The sequence below is a fragment of the Lemur catta genome, chromosome 6 (genome assembly GCF_020740605.2).
Source record: "Lemur catta isolate mLemCat1 chromosome 6, mLemCat1.pri, whole genome shotgun sequence".
Taxonomy (NCBI): Eukaryota; Metazoa; Chordata; class Mammalia; order Primates; family Lemuridae; genus Lemur; species Lemur catta.
In genome coordinates, this window is record NC_059133.1 from 41851828 (window position 1) to 41868576 (window position 16749).

The following is a 16749-nucleotide window of genomic DNA, read 5'->3' on the forward strand; positions in this document are numbered from 1 at the left end:
GAGGATCACTTGAGCTCAGAAGTTTGAGGTCGCAGTGAGCTATGATGATGCCACTGCATCCTAGTCTGGGCAACACAGCGAAATCCTGTCTCAAAAAATAAAAATTAAAAAAAATAAAAAGGGAAATCTTAATACAGAGACAGATATGCACAGAGGGAAGATGATGTGAAAACACAAAGAAGTTGCCATCTACAAACCAAGTAACACCTGAAGCTAGTAGAGAAGCAAGGAACAGATTTTCTCTCTCATAGCACTTAGAAGAAACCAATCCTGCTGACACCTATTTCTGACTTCTAGCCTCCAGAACAGTGAGACAATAAATTAGTATTGTAAGCCATCCAGTTTGTGCTGTTTTCTTACAGCAGCCCTCAGAAACTAATACAACTTCATATCCACTAGGGTTTACTATTAATAATATTAAAAAGACAATAACAAATGCTGATGAGGATGTGGAGAAACTGGAATCCTCATACATTGCTGGTGGGGGTGTAAAATGGTGCAGCTGCTTTGGAAAAGTCTGGCAGTTCCCCAAATGTTAACCACAGAGTTAAAGGATCCAATATTTCCACTCCTAGGCATACATACTCAAGAGAAATAAAAACATGTCTGCACAAACACTTGCACATGAATGTTCACAGCAGCATTATTTATATTAGACCCAGAGTAAAAACAACTGAAATGTCCATCAACTGATGATAAAATTGTGGTATATCCATAAATGCAATATTGTTCAGCAAAAAAAATAAAAATAAAAAATAAGTGCTATAACACAGATAAACTTGAAAACATTATGCAAAGCAAAAGAAGCCCGTCACAAAAGACCACGTATTACATGATTCCCTTTACATGAAATGTCCAGAATAGGCAAATCCTTAGAGACAGAAAGTAGATTAGTGGCTTCCAGCGACTGTGAGTAGGTGGAAATGAGAGGCCATCGTTAACAGGTAGAATTTGTTTCTTTGGGGGAGTGATGAAAATCTTCTAAAATTAGATACCAGTGATGGTTGAACAACTCTGTAAATATACTAAAAACCACTGAATTATATACCTTAAGGGATGAACGTTATAGTATGTAAATATATTCCAATAAAACTGTTATTTTAAAAAATGGCACTCCCCTAGTCACACATTTTTTTTTCTTAAATACCTTTCCAGCATAGAAAATACTAGAAGAATCCAGTGCATCATCCAATGGTCTCCAGTCCACAATTACTTCAGCATCCTAAAGAGAAAATATGAGCTATATTCAATATAGAGAAATATTTACTTTCTCTACGTATTTTTATTCCGAGCCCAAAATAAAATTTTAGCCCCTTAAATACTAGCATTTTAAATATGCCAATATCATACATAAACCACTATTTGACAACAAATGTATGGATTTTTAAATTCTGCCTAGTTTTCATTATGAAAAATTTTGTTACTACAACTCTTACATAAGTTTAAAATATTCTATGTCACTTTACTGGTTTATCTAAAGCACAGATGATCCCCAATTCATAATGGTTCAACTTACAATTTTTTGTAATAGGACAGTGCGAAAGCAATATACATTCAGTAGAAACTGTACTTTGAGAACCCATATAAACAACTATCTTTCACTTTCATTGAAGTATTCAATGAATTACATGAAACAGTCAACATTTTATTATGAAACAGACTTCGTGTTAGATGATTTTACCCATCTATAGGCTAAGTGTTTTGAGTACGTTTAAGGTAGGCTAGGCTAAGTTATGTTATAAAAGTTAGATGTGTTAAATGCATTTTCGACTTTCGATATTTTCAATCTACAATAGGTTTATCAGGATGCAATCCCATCATAAGTTGAGGAACACGTGTTTTATTTCTAACATCATTTCCATGTTAAATTTAAAACCACTACTCAATTACATAATTGTATCTTACATATGAAATTCAAACTTTCTGATAATTCCCCAAAGATGAATCACTACCATAAACTATTATTATAAAAAATCACTTACTAGAAACTTACCTTTTCTAAAACACGTAATATTCCTGAAATCAAGCTGTCCTGGTCATTGGTCTTTCCACAAGATGAGTGAATATATACCCCTTCCTGTTCATATATAACCTGAAACAGCAAAAATAAAATTAATCAGACTTTTTATTGAGTACTATTCAAATTTGTAAAAAATATTAAGAAGTGTTTTCTTATAACGCCTGGCCAAATTTATGATTATTTCATATATAAATGTGTTACTTTAAAAATACCAGACTCAGGAGCACTCAAACAAACATAAACCGGAAGAAAGTTATGCATGAATGCTTGGTTTTCAGGTTAGAGATAATCACCATTTTGATCTTCTCTATAAACAATAATGTCAGACTAATTACTAATTGCTATGTGTCTCAATATATAAATTCCACTAAAAATTTATATTTTTTGCTGGTGGCACACACCTACTAGTCCCAGCTCAAGAGGATGTGCTTAAGCCCAGGAGTTCAAGGCTGTAGTGCACTATGATAGCACCTGTGAATAGCCACTGCACTCCAGCATGGACAACACTGTGAGACCCCATCTCAAAAAAAAAAAAAAGACAGAAAAGAAAAAGAAAAAAATTTTTAATTTTTAAAAATTTATATTTTTCATGAACAGTAAGGAAAATATTAGGTTCAAACTGAAAATGGACCTGAAAATATCTAAGAATAAGAATACATGAAAGACAAGGAGGAATCAATGCTTTCTAACCATTCCCATCATAGTACATTTTAACTGTAAGATCATTTTCGCATATTTTTCTAACAGTTATAAAATTCAGGGAATAATAAGGGAATTTTAAAGAGCAGTGATGAAAATAAAAAATTTTTTAAAAAAGAAAAGAGTGATGATAAGGACTTCTAGAATGACTAGTGTAAGCTAGTTCAATTTCATAAATACTTACTAAGTGCTTCTATATTTAAAAGCACATAAAAGACTAAAACTATGTGAAGATGATTATAAGTAATCCTTGAACAAAGTACTATGGGAATATAGGGGAAACTTAATTCCTAAGTAATTTTAAACACTTAAAACTGAGTTTTATTTTCTATAGGTATGATATTATAAATTAAGATTCCATTCCTGAGACCAATTTCAAATCATTAAAAAAAGTTTTTAATTATAAAAATAAGAGGAAAATAAAATAGTCACTTCTAGACCTAAGTGCTTTTGATAGGTGAGTTTGGAATAGAGTATATTTTTCTATTTATGCAGACCTTTTATTAATATGATCACATTGCTATTCAAAATAGCATGGGCCAACAATGCAAGACAAACACCACTAGAACCTACCAATCCCTCATTCATAAGCATAAATGGGCATGTATCTTCCTGTTTTTAGCTAATATTTATGGCACACTTACACACTATGAACTCCGTATGTTGTAACTTAACCCCTACAATAACCCTAAACCATAGATTGTATAAGATGGCTGGGATGAGAAGCCCATTTGTGAGAATAAGAAAACTGAAAGAGGTTAAATACAGTAACTTGCCCAGGTTCAATGATACAAACAGTAAGGTATGGTATTGAGATTGAAACCCAAGGAGTCTGCCAATAGAACACTGTACTCTTAGCCACTACACTAGAAAGCTTCCACATTACCTTTACTGTTTCTCCCATGTGTTTGTAACATTAATCAAAAATCAAACAGACATGTGAGCTACATATGCTTCACGGGACCCTGGGCTCAAAACTACTGTGAATTAAATACAACTGACATGGCAGTTTATGTGTTAAATCCTCTCAGCCACGTTGAATAAGTCAGAACAGATCTTATTATCTCCATCTCCATTTTATGGAAGAATTAACTGAGGCATCCAGTAACTTTACTCAAGACCATATACCTATCAAAGGAAGGGGTGGATTTCAGATTTCCTAACACCTTCATCCATTAAATCTCAACTATTACTGCTTCAAGAAACTACCAGAAAATTTCCATGTGGCTTCCCTAGAGGAAAATAGTTTACGAAATTGCTTAAATGCAGAAAATAATGCTGCTTCAGAACTTAAAACCAATTTTTAAATGTCTTTAAATTTATAAACCAATGCAGCAGCATTTGGCCTTTAAACAAAACCCAACAATAACTCTCTCATCTGAACTCCTAAACATTCCACACAAGAAGCTTAGTTCCTTTTATATCATCTTGGTTTGAATCATTCATTTGAGTACTAAAGTGCTTTAATCTATTTTTTAAGGGAGTGATTTTACTTATTTTTTATTTGCAGCATATGTCTGTTCATCACCCCAATCTCTAAGTACATGCCTAAATTAAAATACAAAAATCACAACTCTACAAGTATCAACTATTTAAAATAGCTCAAAATACAAAAACAGAAGTCCAGAGAGTAACAATAGCAAAATGGCTGACCAGAAGCCCATCACTCATCCTCCTCACAAAGACAGCCAGGACAAGGAATAAACAACCATATATTAATGAAAACTACCTGAGAAAGAGCACCAGTGCATCTCAGGAGTAACCAAAACCCTAGTGAGCACAGACTCTCGAGACAGCTATGTAGAGAACAAAAGGAAACACCCGTGACCCTATGACCCCATTCCCTAGCAGAGGTCAGCTGGGAACCAGGAGGAAATTATCTCAAAGATGAAAAGGTAAGCAAGAGAATCCCAGTAACCCCCAGCAATACCTTGGACACCTATACACCTCACCACTGGGGTTCCTTGCAGTCCTCACAGACCAAGAGAATGCCAAAGGAAGAAAACAGACTTTTTAATGAGGACTGGGAATTGCAGTATTATCTTGTTTCTGCTAAAGATAAGACAATTTGCTTGCTTTGAGATACTGCAATATCAACATTAAAGAAATTCAGGCTGGGCGCAGTGACTCACGCCGATAATCCCAGCACTTTGGGAGGCCAAGGTGGGAGGATCACTTGAGGTCAGGAGCTCAAGACCAGCCTGAGCAAGAGTGAGACCCTTTCTCTATAAAAAAATTAGCCAGGCACACCTGTAGTCCCAGCTACTTGGGAGGCTAAGGCAGGAGGGCCACCTTAGCCCAGGAGTTTGACTCTAGTTTCTAGCTTGGGCAACAGAGAGAAAGACTGTCTCAAAAAAAAAAAAAAAAAAAAAAGAAAGAAAGAAACAAAGAAATTCAATGCCCATCAGCATTATGACACTCATAAATACCAAAATATTTTAAATTAGAGGGAGAGACACAAAAGGTTGTACTGCAGAAATGAAAAGATGAAAAGCAAAAGCAAAGACAATTCTTTCAAGTAGCAATAAGACCTGGAAATAATGCCACTGCAGCAACTTATAAAGTAGCTTATACACTCAGGGAAACAGGGAAGCCATTCAGTGATGTAGAAGTTGTGAAAGAATCCACTGTCAAAGCTGTAGGATGCTTAGACCCCTATTACATTTCAAAGTACAAACAACTGCCTCTTTCAAGAAGAACCATAACTGATCGGCAGCATGAAATTAACCTTCAACTTAACAGAACAACTTCATGCAACACTTCAAAAGGAAAATATATATTATCCACTCACTTTGGATGAATCAACTGATACTACTGACTCAGCGCAGATTTTATACTTCATTAGGGTCCTAACAGAAGATTTTCTTTGCTAGGAAGAGTTCCTCGCCTTGGGCACTCTTGTGAACACAGGGAATAGATGTCTTCAACAACTTTGAAGATAAATGTTGTGAAGTTGGACTGAATTTGGTAAATTCTATGAGTGTATGTACAGAAGGTGCACCTTCCATGACAAAAAAACATGACGGGTTTATTGCACAGATTAAAAAAATATTAACAGATCCACAAGTTCTCATTTCTTTTCATTGTACATTCCACCAACAAAATCTCTGTGCTAAAGCTGTGATTTTAAGTGACACTTTGCAATAAGTTATAAGTATTGTTAACTATATTCATGCAAATGCAACACAGCATTGTCAGTTTCGTAACATGCTAAAGTTGAACCATGAGGTATTCAGTGTGGATTTGCCCCATCATTCTAAAGTGCATTGGCTATGGCAAGAACAAGTGCTAGCCAAAATTTTATCTCTGTGAGGAGATAAATTTTATGAAGAACAGAATCAGCAATGTGAGTTACTGAAAGAAGATTTCTACAGGAATGTAGCATTTCTGTGTGATATCGTGTCAAATCAAAACAACTTGCATACTTCTTTGCAAGGTAAAACTAACTCTATATATGATATATGGCAAAAAATCTGGGCATTTTGAAAAAAGCTTTTTTCAAAACACTTCTTCAAAAGGAAATTTTGGATAAACATTTTCCCCGGTTCATAAAGGTCACTGATGAGCAGGATGATATACATGAATCATTTGATGACTATGCAGCTGTTATAGACCTATTAATTGGAGAATACAATGAAAGGTTCACTGACTTTGTGAACCATGACATCATACTCAAATTAGCATTTCAGCCTGACTTAGTTGATATCACCAAGGCACCTAAAGAACTACAGATGGAATGGATTGAGCTCTTAAGAGAAGACATGGATAATGAAAATGTAGTATATATACCTAATGGAATACTATTAAGCCATAAAAAAGTCTGCCATTCATGGGAACATGAATGAGCTTGGAGGACATATGTTAAGTAAAAATAAGCCAAGCACAGAAAGATAATTCTGCATGTTCTCGATCATATGTGGAAACTAAAAAAGTTGACCTCATAGAAGTAGAGAATAGGCTGGGGACAGTGGTTCACACTTGTAATCCTAACACTCTAGGAGGCCGAGGCAGGAGGACTGCTTGAGGTCAGGAGTTCCAGACGAGCCTGAGCAAGAACGAGACCCCATCTCTACTAAAAATAGAAAAAATTAGCCGGTCAACTAAAAATAGAAACAAAAAATTAGCCAGATGTGGAGGCGATTGCCTGTAGTCCCAGCTACTCGGGAGGCTGAGGCAGTAGGATCGCTTGAGCCCAGGAGTTGGAGGTTACTGTGAGCTAGGCTGATGCCACGGCACTCACTCTAGCCCGGGCAACAAAGCCAGACTCTGTCTCAAAAAAAAAAAAATGTAAAGAATAGAACGTGGTTACTGGAGGTGGGGAGATAGCCAAAGGTTCGTTAACAGATACAAAAGTACAGCTAGATAGGAGGAGGAAGTTCTAGCGTTCTATAGCACTATAGGATAACTATATTTAACAATTTGTTATATATTTTCAAATAGCTACAAGAGCAAATTTTGAATGTTCCCAATACAAAAATAATAAATATTTTAGGTGATGAGATATGCTAATTACAATTTGATCATTACATCTTGTATAAATGTATTAAAATATAACACTGTACCCCATAAATATCGTATAAGTTAAATAACAAAATTTAAAAAATTTTAAAAATAGTAGTCCAATTAAAACTGATGATATACAATATAGCATGAAGATGATACTTCTTCATTAGACTATCATGAATTGATTCCTGAGGAGTATCATTCTGCCACAGGACATTCTGCTTATGTTTATCAATAGTAATTATCAACATTTGAAAACCTATCTCCAAGCTCATTTAATATGCAAAATTATTTTGCTATAGAGTATAATTATAATGTCAGGAATTTCATTTCAGATAACATTTTTAGTAGAACAGACCGGTTTTATTCATGATCCTAAACAAAATAAAAGGAAACGTTCAAATGCTATGTGATATTTTTATTATGCATTACTTTATAAAAACATTTCTATATTATCACATTTGACCCTCACAACTCAGACATGTATTATCATTACTATCTTGTAATTAAGAAAACTGCAAGGAAATTAAGTGATTTGTTCAAGGTTCTTCCACCATTCTAGAGTTGAGACTCTGAGGTCTGCTCTGACAAGTTTTATTTGTCCAAAAAGTACATAACAAAAAAGGCAATCAACTTAAGGCTCAGCATATACAGACAGTGACAAAACTGTTCTAACATCCTACATGCTGTTTGCATTCCAATCCTAAGCATCCTCCAATTACCAGTGCTGTGAACATGAGTAGGTCCTCTGTGCTACAGGAAACAAAGACAGAGCATCAATAAATCCCTTCCTTCCACTGCCTAAGATTTGAGGGACAATAAAAAGTTCACAAGCACAGTAGGAAAAACACAGACATCACAAAGAAAAACATATAGAAGTATCACAAAAATGGAAAAACAGAACACTACACGTACTCACCACTAAATTGGAACTAATCGAACAAAACGTGTGTGCACATATGGAAATAAACTGCAGGTTTTTTTTCTTTAGTAAGGGAACTATGTCAGATATAACTTAGTAAAAAGCTCTGGAGACCAAAGCAAATATTTTAGAATCAATTTTTTTTACCTCTAGTTTACCAAAAGTTAGAATTAAAATGCAAAAATGAGGCAGAAAAACTGATAAATTCAACTTTCTAGATAGAGTATACTTTTACACAATCCAACTCAAGACTATGCTTCTGCCAGGTGCCATGGCAGAATCCCACTACTTGGAAGGCTGAAGCGGGAGGATCACCTGAGGTCAGGAGTTCAAGACCAGCCTGGGCACATGGCAAGACCCTTTCTCTAAAAAAGTAAGAAAAAAGAGAGAGAGAGAGAGACTGTGCTTCTTCCTAACATAAAAAGCTGGAAAACATACGGAAGTTGCACAATTGCACAATATAGCAGTAAGTAATTTTCGGTACTATTCTTACACTTAAGTGGGACTAGATTTTTATTTATGATTGTTATCTTTATTTCCAAAAGCCAAAGATAAGTAATAAATGTTTATTCAACCCAAATATTCTAAATTTACCAAATATGGAAAGCCAACACCTACTATACATAACATACATTCTTGAACTTTAGCAAATACGTGGATTTTGTAATCTGATATAACAACCAGAAAAAGTCACAAAAATTCAGTTTCTTTATAAACCATCTGGCATAAAGAAGATAATTTAAGCTTTTGGTTAGAGAAGGTATCCCCAGGAAATGCCAGTGTGAGCCCAGATATTATAATGGGCTCCACACCCAAATATCCAAGCACCTATTTGATATCTCCACTTCAAAAAGGCAGCTTAAACTCAGTATGTTTTATCTAAATCTGCTTCTCTTCTGGTATTCTCAACTATGTCAAAGATATCCCATCAATCCAATTATCCTAAATGCCTCTTTCATCATCCAGACCCTATATCCTAAGTCCTTCAAACCCTCTCCTCTGACACAGATCCCTCACTTCTAGCCTAGGTTGCTAAAATAACATTCTGGTCTCTCTTCTCCAAATCTAGTCACCTTCCAATAATCTGTGTAAGGTGTGTCAAAACTAATCTTAATAAAATGTACATCTGATCACAAGACACCTTAGCTTAAAATCCTTCTGACTCCACCCTGTACCTCTATAGTGCCACTACACCTCTTGACACTCCCCAACACACAAAACCTTCCTGCCTTGGGCCACTCTGAACTCACCCATTTCCTGAAAGTCTTGTGCCTTTTTCTGCACGTATTCTGTTCCATCTACTTGGAGTACTCTTTTTACCCTTTCTCTCTGAAAATGACTTCTGACAATTCCTTCAAAAGAGCATAAGCAATAGCTTTTTCAAACTCTTCCAACCACCCTCCATTTCCACCTAATCTGATTTAGAAGTTTCTTTACTCATATACTCAGCACATGTACTGAGCACCAACTAGATGCTGGGACTAAAAGGTGACAGTGGAAAAAGCACACACATTGATTGAAAAGTGTTTGACTAAACTAAACAGTATCATATAAACCAGTAAATCAGTGGTAGAGTATGATGAAGTTATGCACAGAATCCTGAATGAGATGCCCTTTTTAGTACTTTTTTCAATAAATATATAGTTAATGCCTACAATGTGCCAAGTAGAGACCAAGCTACAAGGTGTAAGTAAAATTCACTCATTGCTTTCAGAGCAGTTACAGTCTAACTGGGATTAGGACAAGAAAACAATTACAACATGTAAGTACCAACAGGCTGCCACAGCAGGCCCTAACAAACGGTATCTTACCTAGACTCAGGAGGTTCAGGCAGATTGAGCTGAAGTGACATCATAAGCTGAGACCCAAAGAATGACAATTTTAACTAGTAGAGGGCATGGGGAGGCAGAGGGTGTATGTTGTTGGCAGAGGGTATGTTTTATACAGAGAGCAAGAGTTGCATGCATTGTTGAAACTCAAATATAGTTTACAGACAAAAATAGAAACCAGTTCAGATCATAAAGGGTTTTATAAGCCATGCTAAAGAATTTAAGACTTTAAAACTTATCTTGAAGACAAAGAAAAGCCACTAGAGTTGTAGCTGGGGAATGCCAGGGTCAAATTTGCATTTTCTAGGCCAACACACTGGCTACAGGGCCAAGAATGAACAGCTGCAGTAATCCAGGGAGGGAGAGAGTCATGGTGGCTTAAACTAAGGCAGTGAAGATGAGGAAAAGCAGATGGTTTAGAAAGACATTTAGAAGGTCAAAATGACAGGACTTCACAACCGATTAGATGTGGGAAGTAAAGGGGAGAGGAGTCAAGGACAAAACTGAGTAGATGAGGTTGTTTACTGAGATAGGGAGCACAGAAGAAAGAAAGTAAACAATGAGTTTTATTTGGGATAGGTTAACCGGTAATGACTGTGGAACTAAAAAAAAAATGTAGAATACAGGTGCTCCTAAGGGTAACACATCATGGAAATTCTGAGAGTCAAGAGTCAGCCTTTGATATACAGAGGATGGTACAAATCTCAATGAAGGACAGATGGCAGAAACTATTATTGAAGGACATCAGTGTGCCACACACTGTCAGACTAGAGACAAATAATTTAGCAGTCTGAGGAGAGATAACAATGACTACATGAATGATTTCTCTTATACAAGCAACTACATATACATTAAACAACAATAAGAGAAGGTTTCATAAGTGTTTCCTTCCACCAAAAAGTGAAAATAAAAAGGCTGAATTATAATATCTCATCTAGTCCTAGTACCAATTTCTAATCAAAGACTTAATATTTTCATTCTTCAAAAAAGCCATGTTTTTATTAATTCACAAAGTGAAATGACTTAAAATTGCAAACCACAGAATAAACTGTTTAACCACCCTTGTATCCAAAGAACTCAGCACACAGCAGGTATTCACACATTTGTTAAAGAATGCCAGAAAAGAAAAATGACATACTTCTATTGTATCCTAGGTAACTACCATGTTACAAGATCTAGTCTAGGAAAAGAAGAACTCTCCAGGAAAATCTAGGTACTAACAATATTATTTATCTTTCTAAAGCACAAAAATTTCAAAGGGCTATAAGCATATCTAAATTTGACCAGATGGGGTCAATTTTAAGCCACAAAATAAATTCTTACTTTTTAGTAAAAATTTGCCATCAAAACAAATTCTGACTAAGAAAAGTAACAGCTGATTTCTCAATTGTTTCAAGTTGCTTGCAACAGAACAAAATTCTAATACAATTATGGAAAAACCTAAAATGAATGGAAGTGTACTACAATAGTATTTTATAATTCTGAAACAAGAGAACTATATTAGTGGATCCATCTCTCACTCTAATCCCCCTCATTTTCTTTTCTTTTTTTCTTTTTTTTGAGACAGAGTCTCACTTTGTTGCCCCGGCTAGAGTGAGTGCCGTGGCATCAGCCTAGCTCACAGCAACCTCAGACTCCTGGGCTTAAGCAATCCTACTGCCTCAGCCTCCTGAGTAGCTGGGACTACAGGCATGAGCCACCATGCTCGGCTAATTTTTTTTTGTATATATATTTTTAGTTGGCCAGATAATTTCTTTCTATTTTTAGTAGAGACGGGGTCTCACTCTTGCTCAGGCTGGTCTCGAACTCCTGACCTCAAGCGATCCACCCGCCTCGGCCTCCCAGAGCTAGGATTACAGGCGTGAGCCGCCGCGCCCGGCCTCCCTCATTTTCTTTAACTTCTTGCTTTTTCCTCTTTACTGAATATCTACTGTGTGCCAGGATCTATGCTAAGTGCAGGCGAAACATTTCAGGTCTGACCTCATGATGATTAGTCTATCAGTCTTCAGAATATAAACACTGACTAAAAATATTAATAGTACCCACTTCAAGGTCTTGAAATTCAAATTGCATTTCTTATTTAGATAGGGAAGGGGGTGATTGTTAGTTAATGTTTTCCTTCTGAAGAACTGAAGTAAATTCCAAGGGCAGGGGCCATCTGATGTCTCAATGCCTAATATAGTATGGAACAAATTAGGTGCTAAATAGGTATTTGTTGAATAAATGAATGAAAGTAACTGTAACCATTAGGGGCACTGGTATAATGACAAAAACTATTTCACATTATCTCCCTTTTTCCCCTTCTCTGTGATAGGTAATTCAACTCATTCCATTGATTCAATTCTGTTCTCCTGTTAGAACAAAAGCAGGATGGCCTTACAGTCAGTGTCCCTACTTCTCCCTTCAATATTCATAAGAGGATGTCAATCCTTCACCCCATTTGGTTGACTGTTAAAGCATATGGTTCTATACTTTTCAGAATAGCTGAACTCCAAGAACTAATCAAGGTTATTAAGCAAACTCAAATTCATTTTCAAATGCACAACTAAGAAAAACAATGTATATGTAGAACTGAATCCATTTACACATGCTGACAAACACCAACCCTTGAATTTAGACAAATCATCAGAGAACTGAATACATCATATTGGTACCCCGTACTTACTGAACTACCCATTGGCATGAAATCTAGCAAACCAGGATTACAGGGTCCTTGTTTTTCTTTTACCAAAAGGATACAATATGCTGTTTAATCACATTCATTATATTATACACTGGAAAGAACCCACAGAAAACTATACATCTTGGTCTAATCTCCAGAAACTAGTTTTTTGGGAGATTTTGCTTTTTATTTTACCATGGATCTTGCAATTCTTATAGTTGATGATGTTTCCCTCTTTACTTTGGTTGCTAGAAAACTTAAAGCCAAATTATAGCTCACTAAAGCATATAGTTCATTTAATAATCGTACTTCCAGTTCCATCTACCTTTCCTAACTTTCCTTTTGCTTCCTTCTAACTTATAAATAACTATATTGCTTTTATATTTGTGAGCAGCCTTAATTTCTTTGTGGAAAACTGCCAGCATAAATAAGCATTCAGCTGTTTCCAAACCAACACTAACCTTACAATCATAAGACTGAAAAATCTTCCCATGCAATAGTAATTACAGCAACTAATATTTATTGAGCACTAACTTGATGCCAAGCACTATTCTAAATGCTTTGCAAATATTAACTCATTTAATCCTCCCTACAACTCCACGATGGAAGTATAATTATTATCCCCATTTTACAAATGAAGAAACTGGAGCACAGGGAAGTTAAGAAATTTTCCCAAAGTCACACAGCTATAAAGCAGTGGGGCTAGGATTTAAACCTAAGCAATCAGGATCCATCTCCTAACCACTGCCCTATTTTGATGATTTCTCATCCATCATCATCATCATCAAAACTACTATATGACCTCTAAAACAAAATATTTTTCAATTCCTAAAATAACAATGAGAATTGGAAAGAGAGATAACTTTGAAATCGAAGTTCACACCCATATCAAAACCATATTCTAAATCTCTAGATTCTGCCATATCCAACCAATGATTTGCAGAGAAACTGGGATAATAACACCTACACAGCATCTACTATGTGCCAGGCTTTATTCTAATATATTTAATAATACTACTCATTAATCCTATGAAGTAGGTACTATATATTATAGATGAGAATACTGAGGCACAGAGAGGTTAAATAATTTGTCTGCAGTCACTTGTAAATGGCGAAGTTCGTTTCTGAAACCAGTTTGGCTCCAGAGTCCACACTCTTAACCATTACCTTACGCTGCTTCTCTACATGACAAATTAACTTCTTTCATCACTTCTTCAAACTCTAACTTCAAAGCAAGTAAAAGTTACATCCTAGACCTCAACACTGAGGGACTGTAATTCAAGAGCTGATAGCCCACATCTGTATTCTTTTTTTTTAATTATCACAAGCAATTCTTGTTAGCCTTGGTTAACATCTCCTCTAGACTTCTAAACTATCAGTCTTAGCTGAACTTTGGTAAAGGGAGGGAGGAGATAAATATAAGAATACACACACACACACACAATTTCTCTCGTATCCTCTTTCCCAAAGAAAAAAGATTACGAAGTAGAGAAGCATAAAGGTAACACGTCTTTGTATGCCATGTTAGTCAACTTTGATTATTATTTTAATGCTGATGGTAAAATAGTAAAGGGTTTTCATTTGTTTTTTAAAGCAAAAAACAGTCAGATTTGTGCATAAGAAAAACAACTCCAGTGGTGGTGTAGAGAAGGGACTGGGGACAGAGACTGTAGACAAGAAGAAAAATGGCCAAGAACTCAAGACTGGAGGCAGACGAAAGGCCTAAACTATGCATTGAGAGTAAAGATGATGCAGCAAATTTAAGAAACCTTTAAGATAAAACTGATAGGACTTGGTTATTGATTAAACACTGTTACAGAAATGGATCCTCCAAGTTTGTTTAACATGCATCCAGGTGAATGATGATGCCATTAAACCAGATCTGAACTTGCTGAGAGAAGAGTAAATGGGTTTTGTTGGTCATGATAGTACTATTTGGAAGAGAAGCAGCTTTTGACATGAAAAAAAATACTTTTAGTGGAGTAACGGGAATATGTGTGAATTTGCAATAAAAATAAATGAGGTTATGAAATGGAGTTATAAAATATTAATATAAGACTAATTTTAAGAAGTCAGACTATGAAAGGTGGTGGCTGCAAGGAAAGAGTGAAAAAGTATTCTATTTCACAACTCTGCTTCATAGCCTCAAGGGTTCTTCAACATTAATCCAAACCTAAAAAGGAGAGATGTAGATTCCCCCTTGGGAAGTCCCAGATTGGATCAGCCAAGATGGAAAATCAAATAGGATAACCTTTTAATATGTCCTGAGTCAAGCAGAATACAAATACAGTCACCCTGAATACAAAAAGACAAAAGCAAACAAGACAAAACCGCACAGCGTGAATAACCCAAAAAAAGGAGCCCTCCAAACATTTAAAAGAGCCAGTACATACAAATATGTACTATATTTTTTTCATGTAAACCTAACAACTCCAATACAAGAAATAATGATTGGCATCTCCTCCATTCTGCAGGTAAAGAATATAAGGGACAGAGAAGTCAAAATTGCCCAATTTCCCAAGGTCACTTCAGATCAACAGCAAAAATCAAGCCCATATTTGTTATTCTGCCATCTAGTGTAGTACTCCATACACCAAATCACAAATGCTGTCAAATAATTCAAAATGGCGTAGGGAAGGCAACAAAGAGAAGGTAAGTGAAACTCAAGGAGCAGAGGAAGCAATCTACAACAAATAAATAGCCATTAGTGTTCGATGAGTCATTATCAGTCAGTCCCAGCTGTTTATGAAATACCCCGGCACTGGGAAATGCTGCCAGTGGCATATCATAAAGCTGACAGCCATAATCATCCATAAAATGTGACTCTGGAACATGAATAGGCACTATACAACGAAAGCTCCACACCTAATCCTAGTTCCTGACAAACTAGGAGGGTTCGTAAGGAAACACCTCAGTAAATGACAGATAGCCATCACGGAAATATCAGGGAAACGTCTAGGAAATAAGTACTTGAATAAACACCTTCCTAAAGAAGCTTAGGATGGTGTAAATTTCCAGCTCCCTCAGTAGAAACATGCCTTGCTACTCACAACCACCAACCAACTCGGCAGTTTGGTAAAACAGGCTCAATTCATTTTCTTCTGCTATGCACACAGCTACCTAGCACCTGTTCAGCTCCTCCCAAAAGGGCACGGACGTCTTCACCAGTGTGAAGCAAAGGAAGATAGAGTCAAGTCAGGGTAACGCGTCAAAGATAGAAAGAAAAGACGATGGGGTCACAAGAGTAGACATAAAGAACTTGAGTCAAGAAAAAGTGAGTCGGGAGAAAAAAAGGAACTAGGGAACCATCTACCCCTTAGTAAAGATAATACGAATAAAAGCCTCCCAACCCCGGGGCGGAGCAGAGGGGCGCCGAGGCCTAGCTGCCCTCGGAGCAGAAGCCGGGTCTGTAACTCCTCGGCTGAACTGGCATCCTCGGGAAAACAGCTGACACCATCCAGTCCTCTTCTCCTACATGCGCCACGAGCAGAAAGGCCCTCGTGTCCCTCCCCCGGCCGGCCCCTGGAGAGCAAGAGCACCCCAGTCCCGGAGAAAAGCAGGGGTCTTTCCCGGGGCCGTTACTTACCTTCCCGCTCACGACACCCGCCGCCGCCATGTTTCCCGAGCGTGCCTGGTGATGACGTAGCAGCGCCTCACGTGTCTCCCGGACTCACAACAACATCCGGCAAAACTAAAATAACATCCGGGCGGGAAAGGGGCGGGTAGTGGCGGGAAAGGCCCGGAGGAAAGGGGCGGGGCGAAGAAAAAAAGAAAAAAAAAAAGACGCCTTCCTGTTGCGCGCTGAATAGGGCTTTTGGAGGCCGCTGGGGTGGAGTCTCAGGCGCAGGAGTGCGCATGTGCCGATTTATTTTTCTTAGTTGGGTCGCTGAATTGAGTTGTCCTTATATGTGTTAGGGTTTTTCTGGGCCGGCACTTGGACCCTACGGCAGGCAACATCAGTTTGGTGTGATGGAAGGAACACCATATTGGGAACCAGCAAACACAGCTCTGCCTTTGCGATGAGCAAGTTACCAACGGGCCCTAAACCTCAGTTTCTGCATTTTAAAATCGATATTGTAGCATTGCAGTGAGTATTAAAGAAATCCCAGCCCTC

At 36.9% G+C, this 16749-nt stretch overlaps 1 protein-coding gene across 2 annotated transcripts in view; it reads right to left on the reverse strand.

The window, feature by feature from the left end:
• Positions 1-16320, reverse strand: part of TBC1D15 (TBC1 domain family member 15) — a 60714-nt gene extending 44394 nt beyond the window's left edge. For both annotated transcript variants that reach the window (XM_045553356.1, XM_045553355.1), the window contains exons 1-3: positions 16222-16320; positions 1994-2092; positions 1148-1222 (exon numbers count right to left, since the gene is read on the reverse strand). In XM_045553356.1, the coding sequence (XP_045409312.1) occupies positions 1148-1222; positions 1994-2092; positions 16222-16251 (204 nt within the window). In that variant the 5' untranslated portion in view covers positions 16252-16320. The remainder of the gene's footprint in view (positions 1-1147; positions 1223-1993; positions 2093-16221) is intronic.
• Positions 16321-16749: the final 429 nt, after the last annotated feature.